This window comes from Micromys minutus (assembly GCF_963924665.1).
Source record: "Micromys minutus genome assembly, chromosome: 4".
In the NCBI taxonomy this organism is placed as follows: Eukaryota; Metazoa; Chordata; class Mammalia; order Rodentia; family Muridae; genus Micromys; species Micromys minutus.
Window position 1 is genome coordinate 61,858,822 of NC_137973.1, and position 26,860 is coordinate 61,885,681.

Genomic DNA, 26,860 nt, shown 5'->3' on the forward strand with positions numbered 1-26,860 from the left:
CTTCTTTTTATAAGCGAGGACATCATTTCCAAAGGCTCTATCATACAGCTAATTCTGAAAGTGTCGAAGATGCATAGGAAAGCAGATGGGGAGGGGAGGGAAGAGGAGGAGGAGAGGAACTGGTGTGAGTTCTGCATCTGAGGTCACTGTGGTCACATGGAGTGAGATAAAGACAATGGACTCTGCCTCGGGTTCCTGAAACATCCTGAATTTTCCTTCTGGCTCTGGTAAAAAGCTACTGCCTTTCTATGTCAGCTCATAATTGATAAAGGCCATTCAAATGAAAATGATGTGTGGGGGGAGGGGGCTGTACAAACAGAGCCTTTGTGCCTTGTGTCTTCCACAGCATTTATTAAGGTGGAAGACACAAGGTCCTAGACCAGGAAGTGGATTCTTGGTTCTTTTCTCTGTGTTTCTTTGTATCTATGTGTGTTTTCGTTGGATTCTCTGTCTCTCACTATCTTTATCTCTCTGTGTGCCTCTGTCTCTCTCTTTCTCCAAGGCAAAGATTCTCTGTGTAGCCCGGGCTATCCTGGAACTCCCTCCATAGACTAGGCTGGCCTTGAACTCAGATCCACTTGCTTCTGCCTCCCAAATTCTGGGATTAAAGCTGGTACCTCTCCAGCCCAGGCAGTCTGTTGGTTCTCTTCATGTTTTCCTTACAAGTGTCTCCAAGGGTCTTACAGTTACAACTTTGTTCAAACCATTCACTCAAGCTTGCTTGTGCTGTTGATGTCCATACATTTGGAATATGGCTTTGCTTGTATTTTACAAAACAACAACAACAAAAAATGTATTTCTCTCCACATTGAAGAAAAGAAAACTCTGGAAGGAGCTTCAGTATTTCATTTTCAGGGCTGCAAAGTCTTGCACAACAAGGGTCGGGTGGAAGCACATGGGCCTCTTACAACATCACTGACCCTTACTGTTTTCCAACTTCCTTAGGAAGGCCACGCATGCAAACCATTGGAGGAGTCCTGATTTTAAAATCAAATGATGTAGGTGGCTGTTTTGGCCCCACCGTAAGAAAGCTCTGCTGAGTGGCTTTCCAAATCAAAGATTAGATCTTCATCATAACAGAGCAGAGAAGGACTATTGTTTTTGAGGGACTCTGGCATGGATCTTTGAGCCTGTAGCTAACATCAGACAGGAAGTACAGGCACAAGCTAAAAAGACTCACAGGTGACCAGTAATTAATAGAAAATATAATTACACACTAGGGTAACTTAGGCTTAAAAAAAAAAAAAAAGACAAAACAAAACAAAAGCAAACCCAAAGGCAACTTGAAATGAGGAGTTAAAAGTATTTTCTCACCCAGTTTAGGAAGAGAATACTCCATCGCAAAGTATTCTTCAAAGTAGTCAAACACAGCTTTGGTTATGTTTGCCGCGTACTCTGCTGTTTGCTTTTGGTTGGGCTGGACGTAAACAGTGAGCTATTAACAAAGCACAGACAATCAGAGAGATAAGTCTTCATCTAATAACGCACATACCCACAAACTGCAGAGCGGAATGATGTAACCGAACGTGGGCGGCCTTTGGGGTCCGACTTTGAATCGCCAGCCTGCTTTGTGTGGCCCTGCACAAATCACTTCAGGGCTCTAAGACTTGGGTAAAGAGGGTCATTACAATGTAACTGTGTGTGTGACATTAGTGGGGAAAACAGCTTAGTGCTTGGCCTGTAAACCATTGGATAAGTTTGCTACCAAAGCCTGGTAGCATGTGAGGTATTAAAAGGTATTATCGCCTTTTAAAAATTTGTATTGCCTGGGGCTGGAGAGACGGCTCAGCAGTTAAGACCACTGACTGCTCTTCCAGAGGACCCAGGTTAAATTCTCAGCAGCCACGTGGCAGCTCACAACTGTCTGTGACTCCAGTCCCAGGAGATCTGACACCCTCACACAGACATACATGTAGGCAAAGCATCAACGCATATAAAATAAAAATAAATCACATTTTAAAAACTGAAAATAAACGCACTCCAGCCCTTGCATTGTCTTTTTGGTGTCTACGACCCCGTGTGTCTGTTCACCCTTCCTTGTACCTACTGGCTTGTCTTGTGTACACAGCTCCTTGGGAGAAAACAAACTCATTTCCCTCTTCTCAGTGAAGATGCTTTTGACTACATGTTTTCCCTTGTGGCATTCTCCTCTGCATTTCTAAATGGCCCCAGCCATTTTTCCGTTTCACTCTCAGAGCCTAAAATACAATGACTCAAAGTTTTCCCAAGAGGGAGTGAGTAAGAACCGTTCTCTCTCTGAGTTGCCGACCTATTATTTTTTGTCTCCATGACCTAATTTACAAACCAAACTGAGTGCAGATTTTTGTTCCAACTCTAATCATACATGACTTTATTAAAAAGTATTAAGAATCCTTCTAAGCTGATGAATAGATGTTGTGCCTGGATGCTAGAATCTGTGCTGAGGAACCTTCTGATTGTTTAGAGATTTCCAGTGTGTGGAAGAGGGAAAAGTGGTTTAGACTACAGTCTGCTACATTTGTGAGAAAGTCATGTGAGGTATGGTCCTGATCCAAAATCCTCCAGCAATGGTGAGATTCAGTCATTTTAGTAACTTCAAGACTGTTGACCCAACTAGACCAGATGATTCAAGATCAGAAGAATGCCACACACACACACACACACACACACACACACACACACACACAGAGAGAGAGAGAGAGAGAGAGAGAGAGAGAGAGAGATACAGAGACAGAGACAGACAGAGACAGAGAGACAGAGAGAACACCTACTCACTTCCTGTTCCCATTACATTACTACAATGATAACTCATTGGAGCATACACCCCCGGCCTGTTTCTGAGAAGAGAACTCTGGGGAGATCCTGCAATAGAAAGGGCAAATAGTGGAAGAATGTTCCTTCAATGACCAGTGCTGACCAACTACTCCCCATCTTGGCTAATATTCTCCCCATCACCCCTTTTTCATAAATCTGAAAGGAACTCCCGCCTCAGGCAGTGGCCCTCCCAACATTCACTGAGCCCCTTTACTTGCCAGGAGAGAGGATCCATTTCTACCGCCCTCTCCTACCATTGTTGAGCAATGACAGATCTTCTCCAAGTGATCACTGAACCTAAGGACCCAGCTGGAAGCCCCTGAACAGAACAATGGTGACTTGCCATGAAAGATCAAAGCCAGCATGGTGATGTGGCACTGCCCCACTGTCAGCAGAAAGGTTCAAAACCTTTCACCTGTTCACAGGTTAGTGTGACACTCACTCTCTTGACACTGCCCAGCCATCCACCCTCCCCCTTCCCCGCACCCCTCCTTACTTTATGCTGCCTGTTTGGAGTGGGAAGCCAAGCTGAAAAAAAGGGGAAGCCAGATAGTGAATCCTCTGCTTTAGGTGCAGCCGTGGGGAAGAGAAAGTCTCTGGGATCTTTCTGCTACTGCTTTCCTATTACCCACAGAAGATGGGTTCCCTTTACTGAATCCAGGGCTTATGTACTCCCCTATACTTCCCCGGAGCTGTGTCCCCAACTCACACAGACTTCGCCCAAGCATGCTCTGTAACGGTATTGGGCACATTTTTTTTCTTTCTCCACATTTCTGTTGATGATAAGAACAGTAAAGATGGCTATCGACATTCCTTTCTTCCTCCCTCATCAGTTTTTTGAGGAAATGCCCCAACTCACATCCCTACACAGGAGTGTGTACTGTCTGTACCCAGCCAGCTACTAATTGCTCATCACCTAGGACCTTTCCAGACAATCCCCATAGGTCATATTTTCCAGACACAGATTCGGTCAATGAGCTAAGGAATCACAAAATAGCACCCTTGGACTGGTTCTGCCATCCCTATTGACAATTAAAAGTCTAAAGAGTTCTGGAGATTTTCACCATTAACCAAAGCATATCCATAAGTGTACTCTATCTGCTGGATGTCAGGAACACATTTTGACATAGAAGAATCTACCTCCATGCCAACACTGTCTGCCATCTGAAGCCTCCAAAATATAGAGGTAGTGTCCTTTCAACTACAGAATGCCTGTGATGGGTTTAGAAAGACTGCCCCTCTGCAGATGCCCTCGCTCCTGCTCTGCTGCCCAGCTCACTGACAGTGGCACACCATGTGCCATTCCTGTATCCCTCTCCTTCCTCATAGCCTAGCAGAGGTTAACCTTTCTCTGGTTTCTGCTGGACCTCAGCACTTGAGTCTGGAAGAACATTCCCTTGACTCGACATCACTTTTACTAATGATGATCTTCCTTCTAGTTCACACACCGGCTTTGCTGAGATGATCATTCTTCACTTTGTGACTAGCTGCTCAGAAATAATGCCTTTCCCTCCACATCTTCAAGGCATATCAGCCTTCAATAGTCAATGAGTTTACTAATTGCTAAGTGTGAGGTTTATAAACTTTATCTGTAAATGTGAGGATCCAAGAGCCTAACTGTTAGGTATTTGTTTTCTAATCTAGATATCTAAAGGAGGATATATACCCTGAAGAAATTACATTTCTGAAACATACCACATGACAGGGGACTCACTGTACCTCCAAAGAGCACTGTATTTATTGCATAGCTGGACTTCATAAACTCCACTGTAAATTGATTCTTTTTTTGAGACCATGATACATCTATGGCCTTTTCCCAGTAGTTTTCCTCTTACCACACTGAGCCCTGTTATAAAGCAGGTGTAGTTCTGTAAAGGTTCATTTATTGTACTTCATGTGCATGAGTGTTTCAACTGTACACATGTCTTAGCATCATGTGTGTACCTGAGCAGGCCAGAAGGAGTATCAGAAAGATTCCTTAGCTACAGGTGATGGTGAGCAACCATGTGGGTACTGAGAATTGAACATGGGTCCTCCTCTAGAGAGACAAATGCTCTTAGCTGCTGTGCCAGTTCTCCAGCCCCATAAAGGAGGCATATTGCAGTGTCTCTAGTCTCTTTGTTAGCCTTGACTATCCTGACAGACCAACTATGAACCACTTAAAGAGTCTTTATACCATCCTTTCCCCCCATTTTCTATTTGTTTCCAAACTCCAAACTTGTCCAATCCTCCCCAACATTTACTTATGAGCCTCACCGGAGGCTCTTCTCCTGCAGGGAGCTTCTCATGTTACTTGGCAGATCTATGAATTTTGAACAGCTACAAATAGAATGGCATATTTTATGAAACTGCTGATCATTTTACTGGAACTCTTACAAGGATCCTGTTTCCACCACCTCTTATTTACTATTAGAAATTCTAACAGCTCTAGAAAGCAGAAGCATCTTATTTGTCTAAATTAACTAGTTTGATAATGTTACCAGATCTGAACTGATAAGTGAGTTTTCATATCTTTCATTTTTCATGTTGCACACACACACACACACACACACACACACACACACACACATCTATATCTACATGCATTGTTTATCAGGTACTGCCCCAGGTTTCATGACGTGTATCAATGCATCAGAATTTTAAAAAAGAATTGCCTTTATACAAATCTAAACATGTAATTTTTAATGTAAAACCATCCCCAAAGACCTATAGTATTTATTTATAATTTGAGAGTTCAAAGGGGATTTAGTGTGTAGTGGTTGGAATGAGACTGGGTCCCATCATATGTTTGAATACGTGGTGTTCAGTGGAACTGTTTGGGAAGGATGAGGAAGTGTAGCCTTTTTGGAGGAAGTGTGCACTGGGGGTGGCCTTTTCATTAAAATGTCCATTATCCCCAGTGTTTTCTCTGCCTCATGCTTGCAGATGGAGATAAAAGGTCTTCGTTGCTGTTTTCACTCAGCCATCATGGTCTGTTACTCTGGAACTGTAGACCCAATTAAACACTTCCTTTTGTAAGTGACCTTGGCTAGTATGTGTTATCACAGCAGTGGAGAAGTAACTAAGGCAAAGTGCAAGGCACAAGACAGCAGAGTTCGGCACAAGTTCAGTTCTCTCTACACCATCATCACCCTGTCTCTTTTCTCCACCAGTGAAGACTTCAGTCCTCCTAGCTACACAATTGAGAAAGCAACAGTATTACTTAACAGAGAGATGGCTGGATCAAATAAGATAACATTTCCACAGTGTTTGATACATCCAACTTCTGGGTCTCATTGCCAGAATCACTATCGTGAATAATGCATTCAGTTATCAACCTTGGTGATGCTTTATCTTCACTTCCTTCAGTGTGAATGACAGCACAAGGTGGTGTCCACATTGCTTTTAAGAGCAATAGAGAATTAGGGGAAAGCAGGAAGTGAACCTTGTGCTTTTGAGATGCAAAATAATAAGTTCTTGGTATCCACACAATGAACATGAAAGTCAAGTCATTCAATTCACAGGCACATCATTTAGAAAAGCTTCCAGAAATAACTTCAGAAAGCCAGGAACCAAATAGAGCACAGAGTTTTCACTGTGGTAATGGATGGGATAGAAACTAAAAAGGTGTTCAGCCTACCCTATCTCAAAAGGCAAGAGATTTGACTGACTATGAAATTGTATACATATCTGATATCAGGACACTAAACTTGGGAAGACTCTATAAACATAAAGAACCAGTTTTCAGGCTGACAAACACTATTGCCTGTTCAAAGCCAGGTATGATGGTTTGATTATGCTTGGCCCAGGGAGTGGCACTATTAGAAGGTGTGGCTTTGTTGGAGTAGGTGTGGTCTTGTTGGAGAAAGTGTGTCACTGTGGTCCTGGGCCTCCTCATAGCTGCTTGGAGGCCACCTAGCAGCCTTCAGATGAAGATGTAGAACTCTCAGCTTCTCCTGCACCCTACCTGCCCAGAAGCTGCCATGCTCCTGCCTTGATGATAATAGACTGAACTTCTAAACCTGTGAGCCAACCCCAATTAAATGTTGTCTTTTATAAGAGTTTCTTTGGTTGTGGTGTCTGTTCATAGCAGTAATACCTAAACTAAGACACCAGTCCAGGACCTGGATTCACTGAAGATACCTGCTGTACCTCAGTTCCCATCATTATTGTTGAAATTTTCTCCTGAAAATCTGATCATACCTCCTGTTTTTTTCCTAGAAATGTCACAAGAATATATATCTTTAGCTAACCACTTATCCCAACATAATTCATATCAATTCCTACGTGACACATCAGTTTTCTTTGCTTGTATGTTTTCAAGTTTGCCTTTCCAATGTCAACACCTTCTTTGTAGGTGTTGAGTTGATATGGATTTTCTGTTATATTCTTTATGTTTTGAGACAGAGTCTCATGTAATCTACAATGACTTTAAACTCACTATGTAGCCAAGGTTGGTCTTGAACTCCTAATCCTCTGGCTTCTATCTTTCTGGTACTACAAGTGGGCCACTAATGCCACATCATCATCTTTTAAAATCATTTTTTTACAACAGTAACATTAACCAAATGTCAGATAACTTGTTTTGACTCAAGTGAGCTGCCAGTAAAAGCTCATGTAGCCCCAGGGGGAACGCTATGGCCCCTGGGCTTCACCAGCCCTTCCTAAGCAGTGACAAGCTCACCGCCAAGTTCTGAACATATTTTGAGGTCATAGAGTTAAAAACAATTACAACTATCACAGTGCTAACTGATTTTGGATATATACCAGTGTATCTCTAGATAAGCTGCAAACCTAAATCTAGGAGGAATACGTCGCATCAGAAAGCAAACTTAGAAACATACAAACAAAAGGGATGTGCCAATGTTGATTGCTACCAATTTTTTAACGCTGGCTGAATTGTGAGCTCCAGGCATTCACCTGTCTTTGCCTCCCTGGCTCAGGGAATATTAATATGTCACACCTTGCCCCACTTTTTATGTGGGTTTTATGAAATCAAGTGCAGGCCCTCATGTGAATGCGTGATGTATGATGGTATACATCTTAATGACTGAACCATCTTCCAGGGCACCCCATTCCCAACATAATGTTAAAGCAAACAAACAAACAACACAAAATCTGCGTTCAAAATAACTCCCTAGGAGATTTTTAAACTGCCCTTTGTGTGCCACAGTAATAACTGTTGTAGACAAGAGCTACTGTTTTAATGAGAAGTCAGAACTGTTGAGAGAAAAAATGTTATTTACAGAGCCTTGAAATACTCCTAAATATTTATTGTTCACTATAGTGATCAGGAGTATGTAGAGACTCCAAGAGCCCTGGACTCCATTAGGACCTGCTGTTAAGAGAAAGAATGTAGATATGTGAAATGGGGAGTTACCACAGAAAAAGTAGTTCACACCATGGTAACTAATAGAGCTTAGGTCATTGGGACTATCAGGTTCCCACTGACATGGGGGAACCAAAAGGTCCCTTCATCTCTGTGGTACCCTCCAAATCAAAAGCCCTAGTCAATCCTTACAGAAGAACCAGAACAAACCCAAATGAGCCTACAAGACAACCTGGCCAGTGCTCTTCACATGTGTGGAGATGGAATTTTTGTGCCCAAACTGCTGCCATAAACATGGAGATGTCTTCGCTCCTAGCCCCTGAATGTTCATGAGAAACACGCTGAACATCAACTCATGAAGTGACAGAGTACAAGGTGAGGAAGGACTGAGTGTACCCAGGAAACGTAGCACTAAAACAGGAAAATGTGTGGTCACTGTGAGAAGAATGGGCGTAAAACAAAACAAAAATGCTACGTCTATGAAAACTGTACTGAGTGGACACCTCTCTGCACATCTAAAAAGATGGCAGCCGTTGGTGATTTGAGATCTGGGAGTAGGAAGAGAAAGAGTCAAGTGATCTATTCCTGTTCTCAGCTTTATTGTGAAGACAGTAAAATGTTGAGGCTGTACTGGTTGCACACATAGACACACACACACACACACACACACACACACACACAGAGAGAGAGAGAGAGAGAGAGAGAGAGAGAGAGAGAGAGACGTACGCACACATGCATAAGAAAAAAAAGCAAATCATAAAACAGGAGATAGAAAATGTCCCAGACCAGAGGAAGCAGGCTTGACTAAGCCCTGTACAGATGGGCTGTCTACTGGTTATTGAAAAAAAAAAAAAAAAAAAAAAAAAAAAAAAAAAAAAAAAAAAAAACAGACAAAATAGCAGAAAAGCTGCTGAAATCCAAACCAAAGCTGAAACTGAATTGTAAACCAAGCTGGCCTTGAACTCACAGAGATCTGTCTGCCTCTGCTCCCTGAGTAGTGGGATTAAAGGTGAGTATCACCATTGCCCAGCTGTTAAATAATAATATTAACAACACAGCTAACATGTAATTATGATGTGATTCCTGAAAAATGATGGGATGGTAATTTTTACATTCATAGCTGAGCAGTTAGCTCACACTAAAGTGTCATGTACACTAACTATACTGTGCACAGTTCATGGTGAGTAGGTGGGTAGGTAGGTTGGTGGGTTTTTCAGAGATGTCACCATTTGCTACAAACCCTGAACCAATCAACTAACCCACCAAGTTTTATAACTCTTTAAACACATGAATTATAAATAGTTAGTTGTAAAACTTGCTTCGGAATTTTTGGTATAAAAGGCAGTCGGTATGGCCTCAGGAATGATACCCTGGCATGTTGGTTTCTAGCCTGCATTTCTCTGACTTTCTTGCTACTATCTCTGGTGACTCTGATGGAGGTGAATGAAGGTCTACGTGGTCATGTCACTCCCACTGACAGTCTCCCACGTACTGATTGGTTTTCCTGTACCACGTTGGTGGGCACTAGAAACTGTTGAACCGGATCAGTCCTCCTGAGCCCCAAGCGAAAGGTCATTGTGTTTTCCCCAATTCACCATAATGTCTGTACTGGAAACTCAGGTCTCGTCTCAGTATCAACCCCACTGAGTTAATGGGGGTTAAAGGAAGGCAGCTTTTCCCAGGAGCAAGCTTCATGGGAAGAGAACTATCTGGCTGTCCCCTTGCAATGGCTAGGATAAGGTAATGCTATTCTCAGAAGGTTACATTTCCCAGAAACCTTAGCAGAGCACGGTGCTTTGGAAAGAACACAGAATAATAGTTTCTACCACTCTCCAGATGCTCTAGAGCAAAACCTTCTAACTCTCTTGTCTTCACGTTTCTCCTCTGTAAGATGGGGTAGTGACGTCTTCCTTATAAAGACATACTGTGAAAAGTGTCCTCTGGTTTTAGAGGTGAATTAATTTACTTCCTAAGCAAAACAAGGATCCAAGGAACGGTAAGTGGGGGCTTCCAAAACCAGCTTATTTTAATTTTTTTAGATTTTACGTAAATGGGTGTTCCGCCTGCATGTATGGCCGTGAAACACGTGCATGCCTGAAGCCTGAGGTGACCAGAGAAGGGCATCACATCTCTTAGAACTAGAGTTACAGATGGTTGTGAGCCGCCATGTGGGTGCTGAAAATCTTATCCAGGTCCTCTGGAAAATCAGCCAGTGCTCTTCACCTTTCCGCCATCTCTCTAGTCCCCAAACAACCCCCCCCAAAAAATTGTAGGTAAAACTGGTTTTTGTTATTGTTGTTGTTTTTCAAAAAGAAGTATGTCTCTCTCTTGCTCTCTTGTGTTCTTGCTCTTTGCTCTCCCGCTCTTGCTCTCCCCCACCTTGCCCCTCCTCTCCCCATTCCCTTCCCCTCCTCTATGTGCTCATAGACAGACTCTACTTCTCCACTCTTCTCCCCCACCTCTATGCCTCTACTATCCTCTTAGCTCCACCCACAACCTGAATAAACTCTATTCTATACTAAAAAAAAAAAAAAAAAAAAAAAAAAAAAAGTAAGTCTAATCTGTGTTGATCCCCAGACCTTAGGAGGTGGAAGAAGGTATCCTCTGACCTCTATACCGTACTGCTGTCCCCCACCCCCATACTGAATAAATAAGTACCAACAAACATTTAAAGGAAGTTATTGAAACTGTCATTTAAAAAACATATATTCTCATGCTTTCAAAAACCACTTCTGATAGGTTGTCAACTTTTTTCAGTGTTCTGTACCAGTTTGCTGATTTGAACGTTATCTAATTTGAAATGCACCTTTGTTTTGTTTTGTTTTGTTTTGTTTTGCATCAGGATCTTGGGGAATTGCTGCCTGATTTTAATTACATACAGAAATGACAACCATCAACTGTTCGGCTCCTGGTTGCTTGTAGAATATTCACCTCCCCATCCTAGCTCTCCTGAGGGGCGCCTAACGCTTGTGACTAGCCTTGTAATGGCGTTGGGTAAGGTGACAGAGTCCGACATACTTGTGCTGCTCTATATAGGAGGCTTTGAATTTCCAGTGAGTTTCCCTTTGAAATCTTTCAAGGCTGTGCACTTTTGGTTATTGATCACCCCCGTCCTGCAGTTGGCACCTCTCTGGACGCTCCTCGAACCTGGTGGCTAACTAGGCGTCATGTCTATTGTATGGAAAACTGATAAGCAATGATATTTTAAAAGCCAGAGAGTGAACCACAAGCACACTGGTGGCGGGCATTTGAAATGTAGTGAGACTCACTGGTTTGCCGCTCCTGGACGTTCTCTGAATCGAGGTGAACTGGTGGACCGCGAAACACACGAGGTAGGTGCTCATCGGGACGGACTTCACAAACGTGGTTTTCTTCCAGTTGTTATCCACCACCTCTTCTTTCTGTGGGAAACAGAAGACCATCTTTTACTTATCACAAGGTCAACTAAGCTGCACTCCCTACTCAGAACTTCAGTTCAAATGCTAAGTGGTAACATTGAAAAGTGTGTAGGAAAAGTCGCTTTGTTTTGTCAACACCCTGGGAAGGACTGAATTACAGCTCGGATCTGATCTCTCAGGGAAAAGTAAGTTTAACTGGCATATTAACCGAGCAGGAGTTTATCTTTCTGAAAATAAAATAAAAAATAATTTACAGTGCTGAGCATGATTTAAGATTTGATCCCTTAATGAAGAATAGGTTGAATCGTGTAGAAGGAAGAATTAAAAAGTTAGTATGTGTCACCATGTGTAAGGAGAGCAAGGATGGTAAATAACCAGTGTGGGCTTTTCCTCCCCAACTCCAGGCATCAAAGAGCCAAGATAGGGACACTAAAGTCAAGGCCCTGGTCACTGCTGTCAGATTGTTTGACATGGCTGCTAACGTGTCTGGGTTTCTTCGCCCACACCGGTTCTGCCATTTTCAGTCAATCCACTACCAGCCCTTAGCCAAATGCCTGCTACCGTAACATAAACATTTGCACATCTGTATATAAGCACTCTCTAGATAGGAATAACCCTGCCGTTTGTGGGTATGTGCGTGCTCCAGAGAGAAAAGTTCCCTCACAATAAAAGTCTACTGGGATCACTTTAGGCCTTTCTTCTAACAACCCAGAGAATCATTTTTCTCCCAACCGGTATCAGAATCTAGCAGAATTAAAGAGATAGTCTTTGAGATTGAATAGGTCCAGGGGAAGGGGAGGTCAGTTGTCCTTTCTAGGCCCTACCTTTCTTTCCCCTCATCTACTCCAAGGCATTCTGATGACACCTGTGCATGCCCTTATCACAGGTTTTAATCCACGTGTCAAACTTAAATTTTATTTTTTCCTCTTTCTTCTCCAATCCAAGCTGATTTCCCAGAGAAAGCAATCTGAAAATAGGTTCATTCTGGGGCTGGGGACATTTTACATTTTAATCTAGGTATATTTGCTCTCTTTGTTTGCTTTGTGATTTTTCAAGAATCAGTTTATTATTAGGGGATGGGCTTCAGGGATATATCAGATAGTTTATCAGAAAGAAGGTTTAGTTTCTAGGCAAAGGTCAATTATACTGAAGAATGAGCCTAACTCTTTTTATGTATCAAATGTGGGATGTATATAATGACTTCAAGGTCTTTAGTTAGCAATACCACCCATTATGAAGAGGAACATAGGAAAGAGTCCTTCATTAACAAGTACCCAGGCAGGGTTATTATAGCCTATTATTAATTCAGTATTTGATAAGTTCTTTCTGCAGGAAAATACATGGGCATTGTATTCCCTAAATTGAAGAACCAAGAACTGTAAGCAATGATTTTTTTTTTACACAGCTTTATTTATTTTAAAAAGAAGGCTTATTTTAAACAGAAAAGTCTAAATAGTGAGTCTGGCTTAGAAAACTTTAAGTGTGTCATTGTTTTGTTTGTTTGTTTATGGCTAGTGGTTTGTGTGGTTAATCAGAGCCCCCAGTTGATCCCTATGTATTGTATTCTTTCTTCCTTAAAGTTTCAAGGTGAATTTATTGCCAGAGTGGGATGTTATAAGCTGACATTTTTTTAGAGTCTAAGAAAAAAAAAAAGGATTGCTAAGATGTTGTCTTAATTTTTTAAATTGATAGCTATAGCACAATTAGTTTCAGAATTCAGGGTTCCCTTCTATGATAAATCAAGTAGCTCAAGGAGTATTGCAAACCAGGTGTGTGCAGAAACAAAATTGTAAAAATGCTTACCTCTACCGGCATATTTGAAAGTGCTGAGTATTCGTTCGGGTGAATGATGGATATTGTGTAAGTTGCCTTCTTGTTGGGTTCATCGAAACAAGGGAAGGACTTCCTGGCATCAGTTGGTTCATGGTCAGTGGCCGCTATGCTCCTTAGAAATAAAATGGAGACACAATGCACACAGCCCTCTGACAGTCCCTGCATTTCTATGCCTATAGAAAACACAGGCTATGATATTACAGCTGTTAACATTTCCATGAGCTTTGTTTAAGAAACTATCGGATGTCTGTCAATGGGCCTTAGAATTCTAAGGGTACTTACTCTACCTAAAACCTCTGAGCAACAAGGCAGCAAACACATGCAGACCCAGCTGCCTGTTTCTAACTGTTGGGAGTTGTGAGCAGGTGTGTTCTGTCATGGAGCAGAGGAGTATCTTCTCAGACCCTCCCTTTCCCCAGTGGAACATTCCTCACTGCTTATGCTACATCAAGGACAGAACTCCTGTTCATTTGCAGGCAAAATTGGTGCTGAGCCATCACCCTGGTGAGGTACATGTTAACCTGCTCTGAAGCCCCATTTTGAGGACTAAGGGCATAGCTCAGTAGTAGATCATCCACTTAATGTGTGCAAAGTCTTGGGTTCAATCTCCACCATAATCTCTAAATTCATAGTCTCTAAGCTCACTTTTGAAAAGAGTGCAGCATTCTTTATGACTGTGACTAGGCATGTGCCTGTAGTCACTAAACTGTTAATGTTTAACATTTCTAAAATTTAAAAGTGAAAATGCTCTCTCTCTCTCTCTCTCTCTCTCTCTCTCTCTCTCTGTGTGTGTGTGTGTGTGTGTGTGTGTAAGGTAACACTGGTTGATGTCATCAATAATTTGTGCAAGAATAACAAGAATAACATAGGTTCTCATGAACTAGGGAAGCTATTTCACAAAGAATATTAAACTAAAGAGATAGAAAGAATATTTCACCCCCTAATTCCAACACTAGGGAGGCTGAACAAAGAAGAATTTTAGTCTTAAGCCAGACCCTGTCTCAACAATAAACTCCAAAAAAAAAAAAACCACACAAACACAAGTACATACACAGATACACACCCACCCACCCACCACCACTACTACCACCACCACAACAACAAAAGCTAAATTATTAGCTCCTTTTATTTATTCTAAAGGTACTATTAAGCCTCATCCTTACACATACTATACCCCTACCATTACACATTATAAACATTACTCTGCTCCCAGATGATGAGTACCAAATGGCATTCTTTACTAACCAGAGCCAGGGCTCCTTAGAGAAGGAGCTGCTTATAGGGCTGGGTAGCCAAGTGGTGGTGGTGCATGCCTTTAATTATAGAACTTGGGTGCAGACCCAGGCAGATCTCTGAGTTCATGGCCAGCCTGATCTACACAGTGAGTTCCAGGACAGCAAAGCCTGCTACACAAAGAAACCCTCTCAAAAACAAAACAAAATAAAGTCCATGATGATCCAGATCACCTTGTCATACTGAGAAAATAAGAAGTCCCCAAAGAATCATGGGAATAAGTCAGAAGGCACAAATGTTTGCTAGACAAGATTAGTACTTGACAAACTTATGGGAACTGGAACATTAAAATCAATGGATGGAATTAGAACCCATTGAATAGACCATGAACCCATGAATCCTATCCTCTTCTTCTTCTTCTTTTTCTTCTTCTTCTTCTTCTTCTTCTTCTTCTTCTTCTTCTTCTTCTTCTTCTTCTTCTTCTTCTTCTTCTTCTTCTTTTTCCTATTCTCATTCTCCTTCTCTTCCTCCTCCTCCCCCTCCTCCTCCTCCTCCTCTTTCTTCTTCCTTTTTTGTGTTTTATTTGTAGCATGTAGAGTGAGCAGGGAACAATACACTGTGGCAGAGTGTGGAGAGCAAAGCTAGCTTACAGGACTCAGCCCTCTTCTTCCACCATGTGAGTTCTAGAAATCAAACTCAGGTCATCAGGCTTGGGCCTTTGGGTAAACTAAACCACCGTTCTGGTCAGTTTTTGACAATTAAAAAAACTAGTCATCTGGGAACCTCAACTGAGAAATCAACTCTATCAGATGAGCCTGTATGTGTCTGTGGGGCATTTTCTTGATTCATGGTTGTTGTGTGAGAGCCCACCCATTGTACAGGTGGCCCTTGGTTCTAACAGACAGCAGGCTGAGCAAGCTAAGGAGATCAAGTCACTAAGTAGCATTCCTCCATGGCCTCTATTTCAGTTTCTGCTTCATATTTCTGCCTTGAGTTCTTGTCTTGACTTCCCTCATTGCTGGACTGTGACTTGAAAATATAAACCAAACATTCTTCTTCAGTTTGGTTCTGGTTCATGTTCTATTACAGCAAAGAAGCTAATTAAGACAACCCAGGAACTCTTTTATTTTAAATTCTTCTTTAAGTAAATGATAAACATTTTATTTGGCAATGCTAGAGATTCACAGCAGGACATTGTGCTTGCTAAACATGCATTCTACTAATGAGACACATCCCAAACTCCTAGAGATCAAGAATTTTAGAAGAAATGCCAGATTTAGAAAATCTTTCATAGATGTCAAAAGAATCTGGTAAAGTCATATTTGCATGATTCCAATATTCCCCAGTAAAGTGCACAGGAAATTATCTGTAGCACAAAGTTTTAAAAAATAATGTCACCAAGCCAGTGATGGTGGTGCATACCTTTAACCCAGCACTGGGGGGAGGGGGGATGGGGTGAAGTGGCAGAGGCAGGCCAGTCTGTGAGTATGAGGCCAGCTTCCTCTACAGAGGGAGTTCCAAGACAGCCAAGGCCACCCAGTAAAACCCTGGCTTAGCAAACAAACAAACAAAAACTAATACCATCGACAGTAACTGGCTGTGTTTCCTGGTAATATACACAGTCTCCAGTCCCTAATACTCCTGATGGAAATGCTCGTCTGACATTTTAAAAGATCATAGAAGACCCACACAAATGGAAACTGGGGAGGCATTCTTAAAATAGCTGATCCAACCTTTTCAGAAGTACTGACATGGAGGAAAATGAAGCAAGGCTGGGGGACCACTTGGGTTTAAAGGGGCTGGTAGTACTGACCGGACTTCCAAACAGACAGAAGGAAACCGCCAGGCGGCTACTGAGTTAACTGCAGAAATCATGAACCCTGGGTGGCATGATTATTGTGATGCTAAATTCTTTGACTTAAAAAAAAAGAGAATGCCTTGCACCTAAATGTAGCCTGATGTTAAGATATAAGTGAATTCTTTTAAGAGAGGGAAGAGAGGCAAATGGGAGCAAAGGGTAAATAATCGGTGAATCTGGGTGAATTATTTTTAGAAGTTCTAAATGCCATTCCTGTAATGTTTCTATAAGTTTGAAAAAATAAATTCTTTTAAGTCATTACCAAGGAAAACCTTAGCCAAGAATTAGTTCTGCGACCGAATAATTATTGATCAGTGTGATGTTAACAGTTCAGTAAACCAAAATGTCATTGTTTTATTTTGTTTTGTTTAAGACAGGGTCTTATTATGTAACCCTGGCTGCCCAAGAACTAAGTGCACAGACCAGTATCCTTGAACTCACAGAGATCCACCTGCCTCTGCAGACAAGGCATACTCGATCAAGTAGAGAAAAAAGAAATCTTAATTTTAAACATGTAGATTATCCTGAACTGTAAATACATCAGACTTTTCCTAGAGAAAAGGACCCTATACAGCAAGAGACTACCCATTCTTGCTTAGCTGCCTTTGTTTTTTTTTTTTTTAATTGTCTTGAGTTCTGATTATTTTTTCCCCAGAGGTAAAGGAAAAGAAAGAATTATCTTTCAGTTTAATCCACCTCAGAAATAACCCAACAAAGAAATGAGAGAGAGACAGACAGACAGAGACAGAGAGACAGAGAGAGATTGGGTGGGATCTGGCATGGGGGGGGTGGGGAATCCTGAATAATTAAGAAGTGGTGTGGTCCTTCCAGGCAAGACTCTCTCATTGTCTAGGTTTTCAAAACTCCACTCTGGGCTGGATGGGAGGGAATGACCTCAGACAACCAGGTGAGAGAAGGATGTTTGATGTTCTCATTCTTCCTGTAAAAGGGCTCTTACCAATTGTTCTCCAAAATGGAGAGTTCCTGTCTTGGTCTGTGGACAAGAGCACTGGAGAGGAACATCATGTTGGTGTAGTGGGTCTGCTTCTTGGGGGTCACAGGAGTCTAACACAATTATGGTCACCAGTCTATGCAGGGAAGTGAATGAGGGTGCAGACAGGCAAAATGAATATTGGTTTGGGGGGTTGTTTTTCCTTGTTTTTGTTTTTGTGTTTTGTTTTCCTTGTCTAAGTAAAGAGCCCTGGGATTAAAAAAAAAAAAAAAAAAAAAAAAGCTCTTCTAAGAGAAAAAACTCTGAGAATCAATCCTTTGTCTTCCCTGGTGTGACCTTCAGCAAGTCATAAAAGTTTTCCAGGGTATGTAGAACCTAATCACCAGAGTAAGCCTTGACGGTTACACCTTGGGGATCATCAAATGAAATACTCCTCAAGAAACGCCCCTATAAATCTAGAAGATACACTCTGCAACCTTTGTCTTTCTGAATAAGGGTCATGCTGTGTTATCAGGTAGGTCTTGAACTCCTCCTCCTGCCTCAGTCAGCCCAGTACGAGGATCATATACAGGTGATGAACCAACCTGCCTCCATTTTAGGCTTAAAAGTCATTTTATATTAAAGACAAACTAGGTTTTTTCCTGTTTATGATCAAAGCTCTGTTTCTCAAGGATTGGGCTATGCCCTACCTGCAAGCATAACTACAATGCTTTCTGTTCCATGATATGGGTACCATGCCTTTATTTAAAAGGCTATCATAACCACCTATGTTGTTAGCCTGTTATATAAAATTCTATTTTATTATAGCCACCATAACTAGCTACCTTTTGTTATGACCACCTTGCAATCATATCTTTGTTTTCGGAGGTCCTTGTGTGTGAAATGATGTCTGTATGCAGGTGAGGGCAGATAAGACATGGCCTATGATTGGGGTGTGAACAAGATAGGCGGGCAAAAGTCCTTGAAGGGAGGGGAGATGGAAGAAGTGGAGAAGAGAAGATGGAGGAAGAGAAGGATGACACAGCCCTGTGTGGCTTTAAATAGCAACAGGTAGCCATGAATATCTTATAAGGGATGGATTATTACAGGACAATCTGTCTTATCTCGGTGGGCAGTTTATATCAATATCAATTGGCTCTGGGTTTGTTGTGTGAACATTTTGGTGGAGTGAGAATTTACTGATATAAATCTGATTGATAAATTACAAGCTTCTGGAGTTTTGATTTTTTTTTTTTTTTTTTTTTTTTCGGGTTACTGGGAATTGTGACGATAACCACAGCGGGGTGGATGCTGGGAATGTGAACAGAGTCTGCAGCAGAGTCCCAAAGAGGGCAGCCGCTGCTGGGGCCAGAGAGTAGCCAGTGCCAATGTGGGCTAGCCATAGAAATGGCAAGACCTCGGGGACAGAGAGTAGCAGGGGTAGTGTGGTGTGGTGCTTGGAAGCCTCACCTTTTGTTTAGTATTTACTGCTACAGCTATGACTTCCTTGTTATGCCTGTGTTCTGCTTCCAGAATCCTTCCTGTTTCACTTGACAACCCCCCCCCCCAATTTGGAAACTCCCCATTGATACCAAAAGAAAATATGAAGGTGGGTTTATTCCCAGACAAGTTCACCAACCACACAGAAGGAGTCAGTGAAGTCACCACACAGAGGGAGACAGAACAGAGTGGGGAAGAAAATGTAGGCACAGAGAGAGAAGAGATACAGGAGGGGGAGGGGAAGGAGGAAGGGAAAGTGAGAGGGAGATTGAGAAGGAAAATGTCTGGATTATATACTGAAGAGCTGCTGGATGAGAGGAAGCCCCGCCCCTGGGTTGGAAAGTTCAGTGCAGTGGGCAGGGAATGCTGGGAGAACCCGGAGGCCAGGTCTGCCATGGTGTTTTAAATAGGCACTGCAGCCACTTGTCCCATCTCTGAATCCCAACACCTATCCCTGAGGTATAAAAACCTTGTCTTCCTGTCTACTGATGATCTCTTGAACCCCATCTTTAGGGGGAGATAGCTCATGCACAGGAGGTTTTTTTTTTTTTTTTTTTAAAGCTTTCATTAATTTGGCCATGATGATTTGGGTCAGAGGCCTTTTTCCTCAAATCTTTGGGATTAACACGTGCTTCCTCACCAGGCCCAGACTTTCTGGCATGGTGCTTTCTGTAATCTAAGGTATTTAAACTCCATTTATTTGGGGGAAAACATACATTGTAGGTAAGTCCTACAGGTAATACAACCATGTTAAAAATGGGAACATGTGCTAGGTGGTGATGCACATTTTTAATCCCAGCCCTTTGGAGGTAGAGGCAGACCGATTTCTGTGAGTTTGAGGCCAGCCTAATCTATACAGCGATTTCCAGGACAGCTAGAGCTACAAAGTGACATTCAATCTTGAACAAAACAAAACAAAAACAAGCAACAAACAAACCTAAGTAACTTGTTTCTCCCACTGAACAGCTCAAAAAACTGTTGATATATATCCAGCTGTTTCCATTTTCACCAGACTTTACTATACGCTAAGCAAATTTGAAAAATCAGGCATATAATATAGCAATTTAAAATGATTTTAAGCACAGTCTTTACTTCACAACTAAAAGTCCTTCTTGAAGTCTGAGCTGAACTGCAGATGAATGAGAACTGCCCAGTTACTCTGCAGTCTCCTGAGTGATCACACCACTTCTCTAAGCGGCCTCCCTGGACTGTGTTAATAAGTCACTGACTTGATTTATCACTTAAAAAAAAAAACCCATACTCTTCGTAACTTATTAATTCACCATTAGGGAGAGCCTCTGTCTGTTTTCCCAGACCAAGCTGAGGCAGGAGAGGGATTGCTGCAACTCAGCGCTGGACACTCTGGATCAACTTCCCCAGTAAGGCTTCTCAGGCTGTGTTCAGCAACTCAATAGCGTGAGCCAGCGAGACAAACAATAAAACTTGGCTTAAATCCTTAAGCAGAAAGGCTTCTGAGGTTGGGGTAGCAACTGCCAAGGCTGCGCAGCGTCTACAGTGTGTAGAGGGGTCCCGAGTCATACATAAGGCCTGCTCAGTTGATGCAGGGCGGTCCTTCACGTCCCAGTGAAGTTCTACGGTGGGCTGGATGAACCAATTCATTATTTAAGTCCAAATCACATTACTTTGTTATACAGAAGAGACCAAGTCAAATGTTCTTGCTTTCAAAATAAAGCAAAACCACCAGGCTTGCACTAAGCATATAAAACCTCCTCACAGATCTGGCTCTATACTAATCATGTTCAATGTTTAGAGAAACATCTGACTACAGTAAAAATTTCAAGATTCAAAACTTCTTGACTGAGTATACACAGGTGTGTGTGTGTGTGTGTGTGTGTGTGTGTTTATGTGTGTGCATGATAATATATTTTCCCACAGATTTTCACAGAGCTACCAAATCTTAACATAAACATTGGCATTTTGCTTTCAGATGTATTTAGCCAAGTTCTTACTCTCTATGTCTAACAGTCTCTGACAAGTCTAAAAGTGAAATTTTCTTCTCCATCGATTCCTTGTCTTGTTCCCGGTATCAGCAAACATTATAGTCACACAGATGCTAGATCTTGGGCATCTTGAACCCATAACTTTAGTCCTTTCCACCATCAGTCAGTGACCAGACCTAAGAGACCTCCATGCTTTCTACCCTGTGTGTCCTCTGTCTCCTTGTGATGTCACCTGGCTTGCCCTCCTCTGCCCCCTGATCATTGCAGTATCTCTCCTATACTTAGACAGAGAGTTCTGTCCTCCACCATCCATGACCCCATGTCACCATAGTAACACTTCCTTATCCCGTGAGGCCTCCTTTCTCCCAGTGTCTTCCCACAGTTATCTCTGGCTTGCCTCTTTACAGAAACCTCACCAACAAGCCCGTTTTCTTCTTCCCACCATGAGTTCCTGGCTTTTTTACCTTCTAGCTTGCCTCTGTGTGAACCCCACCATAATATCAAAGATCCAGATTAAACACTACCAGTGCCATGAAAGACACCAGAAAAGCCAAATTGGAGGTAGTCATAACTGATTATCTATACTGCCATTCCTTACACTGTGTAGGAGCAACTCCATACCCGAGGTAATAAAAAAGCTAAGTGTGTTACACTGTACAGTACCACGGCATACATCTGTGGGAGAAACTGGTCACTCGACGGGAGAACATTAAAGAACAAGTCAATTCATTGGCTGATGTTTGGTACTCTTTTTAACCTTTCCTTGGTTTGTTTTTAGGTTCCCTGCAAATGACTGTGTATTATTCATGTATAAAGTTAAAAGTCCCTTGTTATATTGGTAACCTTTGACCTGGAATTTGACTTTTAGGATAATGACTAAGCCAGGGATATAAGCAGATGTGCACGGGAAGGTGGATTTACAGTGCTATCCCTTTCTGATGTGCTTGGCATCCTAGAACACTAGAAGCAGCACAGAGGTTCAAGAATAGGATGGGAGAGAATTCAGTGTGTTTATGAGATGAGATAAAGCACAATTTTTAATATCAGGCTCTTGCAAATATTTAAGAGAGAAGAAAAGGCTTATGATATATTAAAATTTTAAATCCATATAGATAGATACATGTATATAAATATAACTCGGCTTCCATTTTCATTGCCCAGGAAAGTATGTGCAGATGAACACAGTATTGGGCAAAATCGCCGAGCTGTCAAACCGTTCTTATGTCTTGCTGTGTTGTCACTTTTTTAAAAATGGGGGTGGGGGGATCAGCGAGTTTGAACGCTAACATGACAGATCTGTGTGACCTTCCCATGGCTTCCTTCTGTCTCCCTTTCACTCAGTGTGTCCATGCACCACAAAGTAACGGAAGGTTGATTCCTTACTCTCTGATAATCAGTGGGAAGAACTCTGATTAAGATACACTCCTTTGCTCTGTAGGACGCTTCGGACCAGAGTAAAGGGACTCGCAGAGGATTGACCCCAGCTCTGGTAATGAAAGGTGGCATGCAGCTTTTTTTTTAGTCATTTAACTCTGCAGAATCTGTGTAGGCAAATGTCTAAGCGGATTCAAGTCCAGTGACAACTCAAGGGTAGTGTAGCCTGGGTCCCTGGTCACTACTCATGGGGCGATGGTTTTGTGAATTCAAGGAGGGAGCTTATGCCTTTTTTCCAAGGTCTGATAAAAGCCACTGGTTTGTGTAAATATCAGATAGGAAGGTAATGGAGTAGATAGAATATATACTTGTTTTATAATTATAATTATTTAATGTATATTTTCAACACTTCTTCTTGGGACACTGCAGGGAAGAGAAACATCTGTGATGGCCCTTTCTGTTTTAGAGGCTTAGCTTTACTGTTGCCCGTGGCGATCCTTGGCAGTTGCAAAACTTACTATCTGCCATCGCTGGTGTGGGTTTCAAGCATTCCCTGAAAGCCTAGGTAGAAACATAGTTCCGACCACAGAAGAACAGAATACACAGCCAGGCTTTCCTTCTTAGAGGAGAACCTAAGGACCGGTCAGATCTTTTGTAATTTTCATTAAGTTTCTTCTCCAGTAAAGTGCACAAAATAACAACAGACACTTTATGCCATTCTCGCTGCAAATGAAACTGCCATTGCTTGTGAAATCACTGCGAGGTAGCCCCAAAACACCAGTAGTGAAACTCACCAACACACAGATAAATTCACAAGACTCTGAGGTACTGTGTGTGTGATGTGTAGGGTCAGATGCAGTGTGGTGTGATTTATCCTGGTGTCATTAATGAAAAGACTTACTGTTTTCTCTACACCTCAACCTTGGTGATAGATTTTCAAATTACAATAAGGCATTTTCCTTCTCAGATGAACAAGCAGAATGGAAACCAAGGGCAGGTGGGGCTCAGACCAACAAAACACAAGGGATGGAAAGCAAAGAGGAAAGGCGAAGAAACATTGCAGAAGCTGGATTCAGAGGAAGAACAGCACAGCACAAAAGAACACAGCACGGTACATACTTGATTTGCCCATTCTCCGTGTAGGTGGTTCTGTAAAAACCCACAAGGGAGCCATTCAGCCAGCCTTCAAACTCCATGGTCAGCCGATAGACGCTGTCCCCACTGGTGGCGGCGAGGTCTTCTTCAGCCTGGATCACCACATACTCTTGCTTCTTGTACTCGAAGCACCGTCGAATTGGTACCTGCTCCCCAGAGGGACTCCTTAGCTCCGGCAGCTTGGTGACCTTGGTCTCCCTGATGTGCATCCAAAGGTGACGTGTGGGTTTGCTCAAGTTGACAGAGATGGTCACGACGCCCGTGTACCTGTCTTCCTCCATCAAGGCCTTCACCTCCAGGTCATAGTGCACTGGTTTGATGAAGTCCGGCAGCCTGAAGTTTGTCCATTCTCCACTTTCATCTTCACTGTCAGGGCAGACATTCTGGTCCTGAGGAGGCAGGGCTGTAGTGCTGGCATGGGGAGGGGGTTGGGAAGGAGTGGAGGTTGTGTCCTGTGAGCAGGACCTGGTCAAACCCACAGAAAGTCCTACTATTAGTCCGACCACCACCACCACTGCACAGATGATGGCCACGTGTTTGCCTCTAATGCAGTACTTCTTAGAGGGTTCTTCCTCTGCAAAGTTCATTTTTCTCCCTTGAAGTCAGATGTTACCCATGAAAGGATGTTAAACTTAACTAACTATTGCCGGCTGACTTCCCTTTTCAATTGGAAGGCGTCCTCTGGTTTGGCAGCCTGGCTTCTCTTTCCTACACCTCTCCGGCTGGCATCCGGTTTCTCTTTCCAGTCCTGCACGTCCTCAACGGCCACTCCAGGATGAATGTGATAACCAAGGAGTGGGATGAAGGCTCAGAAGAGAAGCTGACTTGGAGGAGGAGGACGGATGGCCCAGCTCCGTATAAACAGCGGCTCCCTGGGCCCACCCCTTCTGAACTGGAGTGAGTTAAATATAAAACAGGGCTGGGAGAGGTGGAGATTTTTGCCAAACCTCAGTCAGCCTCGAGGGAGAAAGCATTTGGCTAAGAGGTGTGCTTACGATAGAAAATTCAACCTTTGCTATCAGATCTAGGGCTTCTTCCTGCTGTGTGTGTAAGCAGTCTGGCTCTCCCAGCCAAATGGCTTCTTAAATTTCACTATTTTATTAGGTCGCTTGCCAAAGAAGCTAAGTGTGGGGTTTTTTTTTTCCTCCTCCTCTTTTCCCTCAAATTATGTAAACATTCCAATTCTGTCCTCTGCGGAAATCATATCTTGGAGTTGGATACTTGGAGGGATTTCTAAATTTAAGGATCACTTAGCCACTTGGTGACATAGTTGCAGGACCAGGTAGTCCAAGGCAGGTGGATGGAAGGCAGAAGGGGAAACACGAAGAAACTGGCCCAGGTCAGAAAAGTCACAAAGGGGGAGAGTGAGGGATGAAAACGACAGAAAGTTAAGGGAAGCACTGTCTCGGAGTTTGTCCCAAAGCAAGAGTATGCTCTGGAAACTAGTAAAGTAGAAAATAGTAAGTCAGGTTTGGAGCAGATGACAGGTGTACAGGCTGGCCCTAGCCAGGGAGCCATTAGCAAGGATTGGCAGGGAGTGGAGGTACGTGCAGAGTGTTACAGCTTCTTTAGTTCTGAGAAGCTAAGTTGCAAACACTAGCCATCTCTTGACAATGACGATGCAGACACAGCAATGGAGGTTTTGAGAATTATATTATATTAGTATTTATGTTATATATAATATTAATTATATTAGTACACGGGGCACTAAATGAGGTACTTCATTGAAACTGGCATTCACTTTTCCCCATGGCCCCGTGCAAATGCTTCTCTTCTGCTGCCTGTCACAGGGAGGGTGAGGGTGTCCCAGGTGAGGGACACACAGCTGGCAGGAGCAGAATTAGTGTCTGAAGCCAGGTTGTCTGAGTTGAAGAGCCAGGTAGTGACTGCATTACACAGAAGAAATATTCAAGATTAAATGATTATTAAAAGCTTAGCATTTTCCAAAGAGCAATTCCCATGATCTAGGTAAGATAACATTAAAATCTCTGGCTGGGGGGTGGGGGGAATGACTTAGAAATACATGCTCTTCAGCAAGCATAAGACCTGAGTTTGGTTTCTAGAATCCACATTGAACAAACAAAACAAACCCAAGTGTCATGGTCTAAGACACGAATCCCAGTGTTGGAGAGGTATAAGCAATCAGGTTCCTGAGACTCACTGGCTACTCATCTCCGTGAGTTAAGACCAGAGAGAGACCCTGTATCAAAAGCAAGATAATTGTCTGTCTGAGGAATGGCAGCCAAGTTGCCCATCCTCCTCCGGCTCCACACACATGCAAATGTACACACATGACACACCACACACACATACATAGTGCAATTAGAATTTTATCCATTGTCCTCTCTCTCTCTCTCTCTCTCTCTCTCTCTCTCTCTCTCTCTCTCTCTCTCTCTCTATTTTTCTTTCCAGAGTCTTCAAATCCTGACATAGTGAACTTCCAAGAGAGAACAAACACACTATGAAACAACCTCCCAATTCAGCTGGTCTGTTGGTTCTCTCCCTGCATCTGTCTTGATCTTCCAGTTTTTTGTTTGTTTGTTTGTTTTGGTGAGTTTTCTATTCTAATTTACTTATTGTATGTGCGTGAGTACTTTGCCTGCATACATGTCTGTACACCAGCTGTGTACATGATGCCCAAAGAGGCAGAAGAGAAGAGGGTGCTAGATCCCCTGAGACTGGAGTTACAGTTCTGACCACCACGTGGTGCTGGGAACTGAAGGGTCCTCTGGAAAAGCAGCCAGTGCTCCTAACTGCTGAGCCATGTCTATAGCCCCTGGCAAGTTAAAGTTTTGAAGAACTTGTGTTCTTCCATGGAACACATTCTGAGAAATGCTACTTTAAGCTGTTCTAAATTTCAAACTAAACAAACACTAGAACGAAAAGAAACCCTTTAATGTCGACATAGCCCATTGGTCTCTAACATTGGTGAGATTTTTCTCAGGAAACAGTGCTGAGGCAAAAATGGGAAGAGTTTTGTCGTCTCAATTATAGGGCCATTTGCAGCTATTAACTTCATACATTGACACATCCTAAACTTCTCAAGATCTTTTCTGTTTTGTTTTTTTCTTTAGTAAGTCACCTTTCTCCGTTTCAGCTCCTGAGTTCCCCCACCTCCATTTTATTGTAAAGACCATCTGAGATTTCACTAAATGTTTGATAAGCAAACATTTTGAAGTGTGTCTCCATAAACAAAAGGTAAAATGTATATCAAATTTTCTTCGACATATTAAAAAAATGAAGGGAAATTTTGAATGAATCTATACTTAATAATGTTAAACTAGATTTTTAAAAAATTGCAGGCCAGCTGACATATGCATTTCTATAACCTCTACCCTGCCTGGATACATAGTCATAGGAGAGCCGCATCTGTGCTCTGACCTGCCAGACGTCATAGACCTTGAGGAGTGTACTGTAGGAGAACTGAGAACGTCCACTCATCCTGGAATGCCAAAAGCAACTCATTATGTGAATGTATATTTTTCCTAGAAGAAATGAAACACATACATGAGTGTG

The 26,860-nt window shown here is 42.4% G+C and overlaps 1 protein-coding gene across 1 annotated transcript in view; it reads right to left on the bottom strand.

Annotated features, from left to right (window-relative positions):
* The window catches only part of ENPEP (glutamyl aminopeptidase), a 67,667-nt gene extending 43,604 nt beyond the window's left edge, over positions 1-24,063 (bottom strand). Inside the window, exons 1-4 of the mRNA XM_080916061.1 lie at positions 23,309-24,063; positions 13,303-13,444; positions 11,371-11,502; positions 1,315-1,435 (exon numbers count right to left, since the gene is read on the bottom strand). Coding sequence (XP_080772187.1) covers positions 1,315-1,435; positions 11,371-11,502; positions 13,303-13,444; positions 23,309-23,931 — 1,018 coding nt within the window. The 5' untranslated portion in view covers positions 23,932-24,063. The remainder of the gene's footprint in view (positions 1-1,314; positions 1,436-11,370; positions 11,503-13,302; positions 13,445-23,308) is intronic.
* Between the last annotated feature and the right edge of the window lie 2,797 nt (positions 24,064-26,860).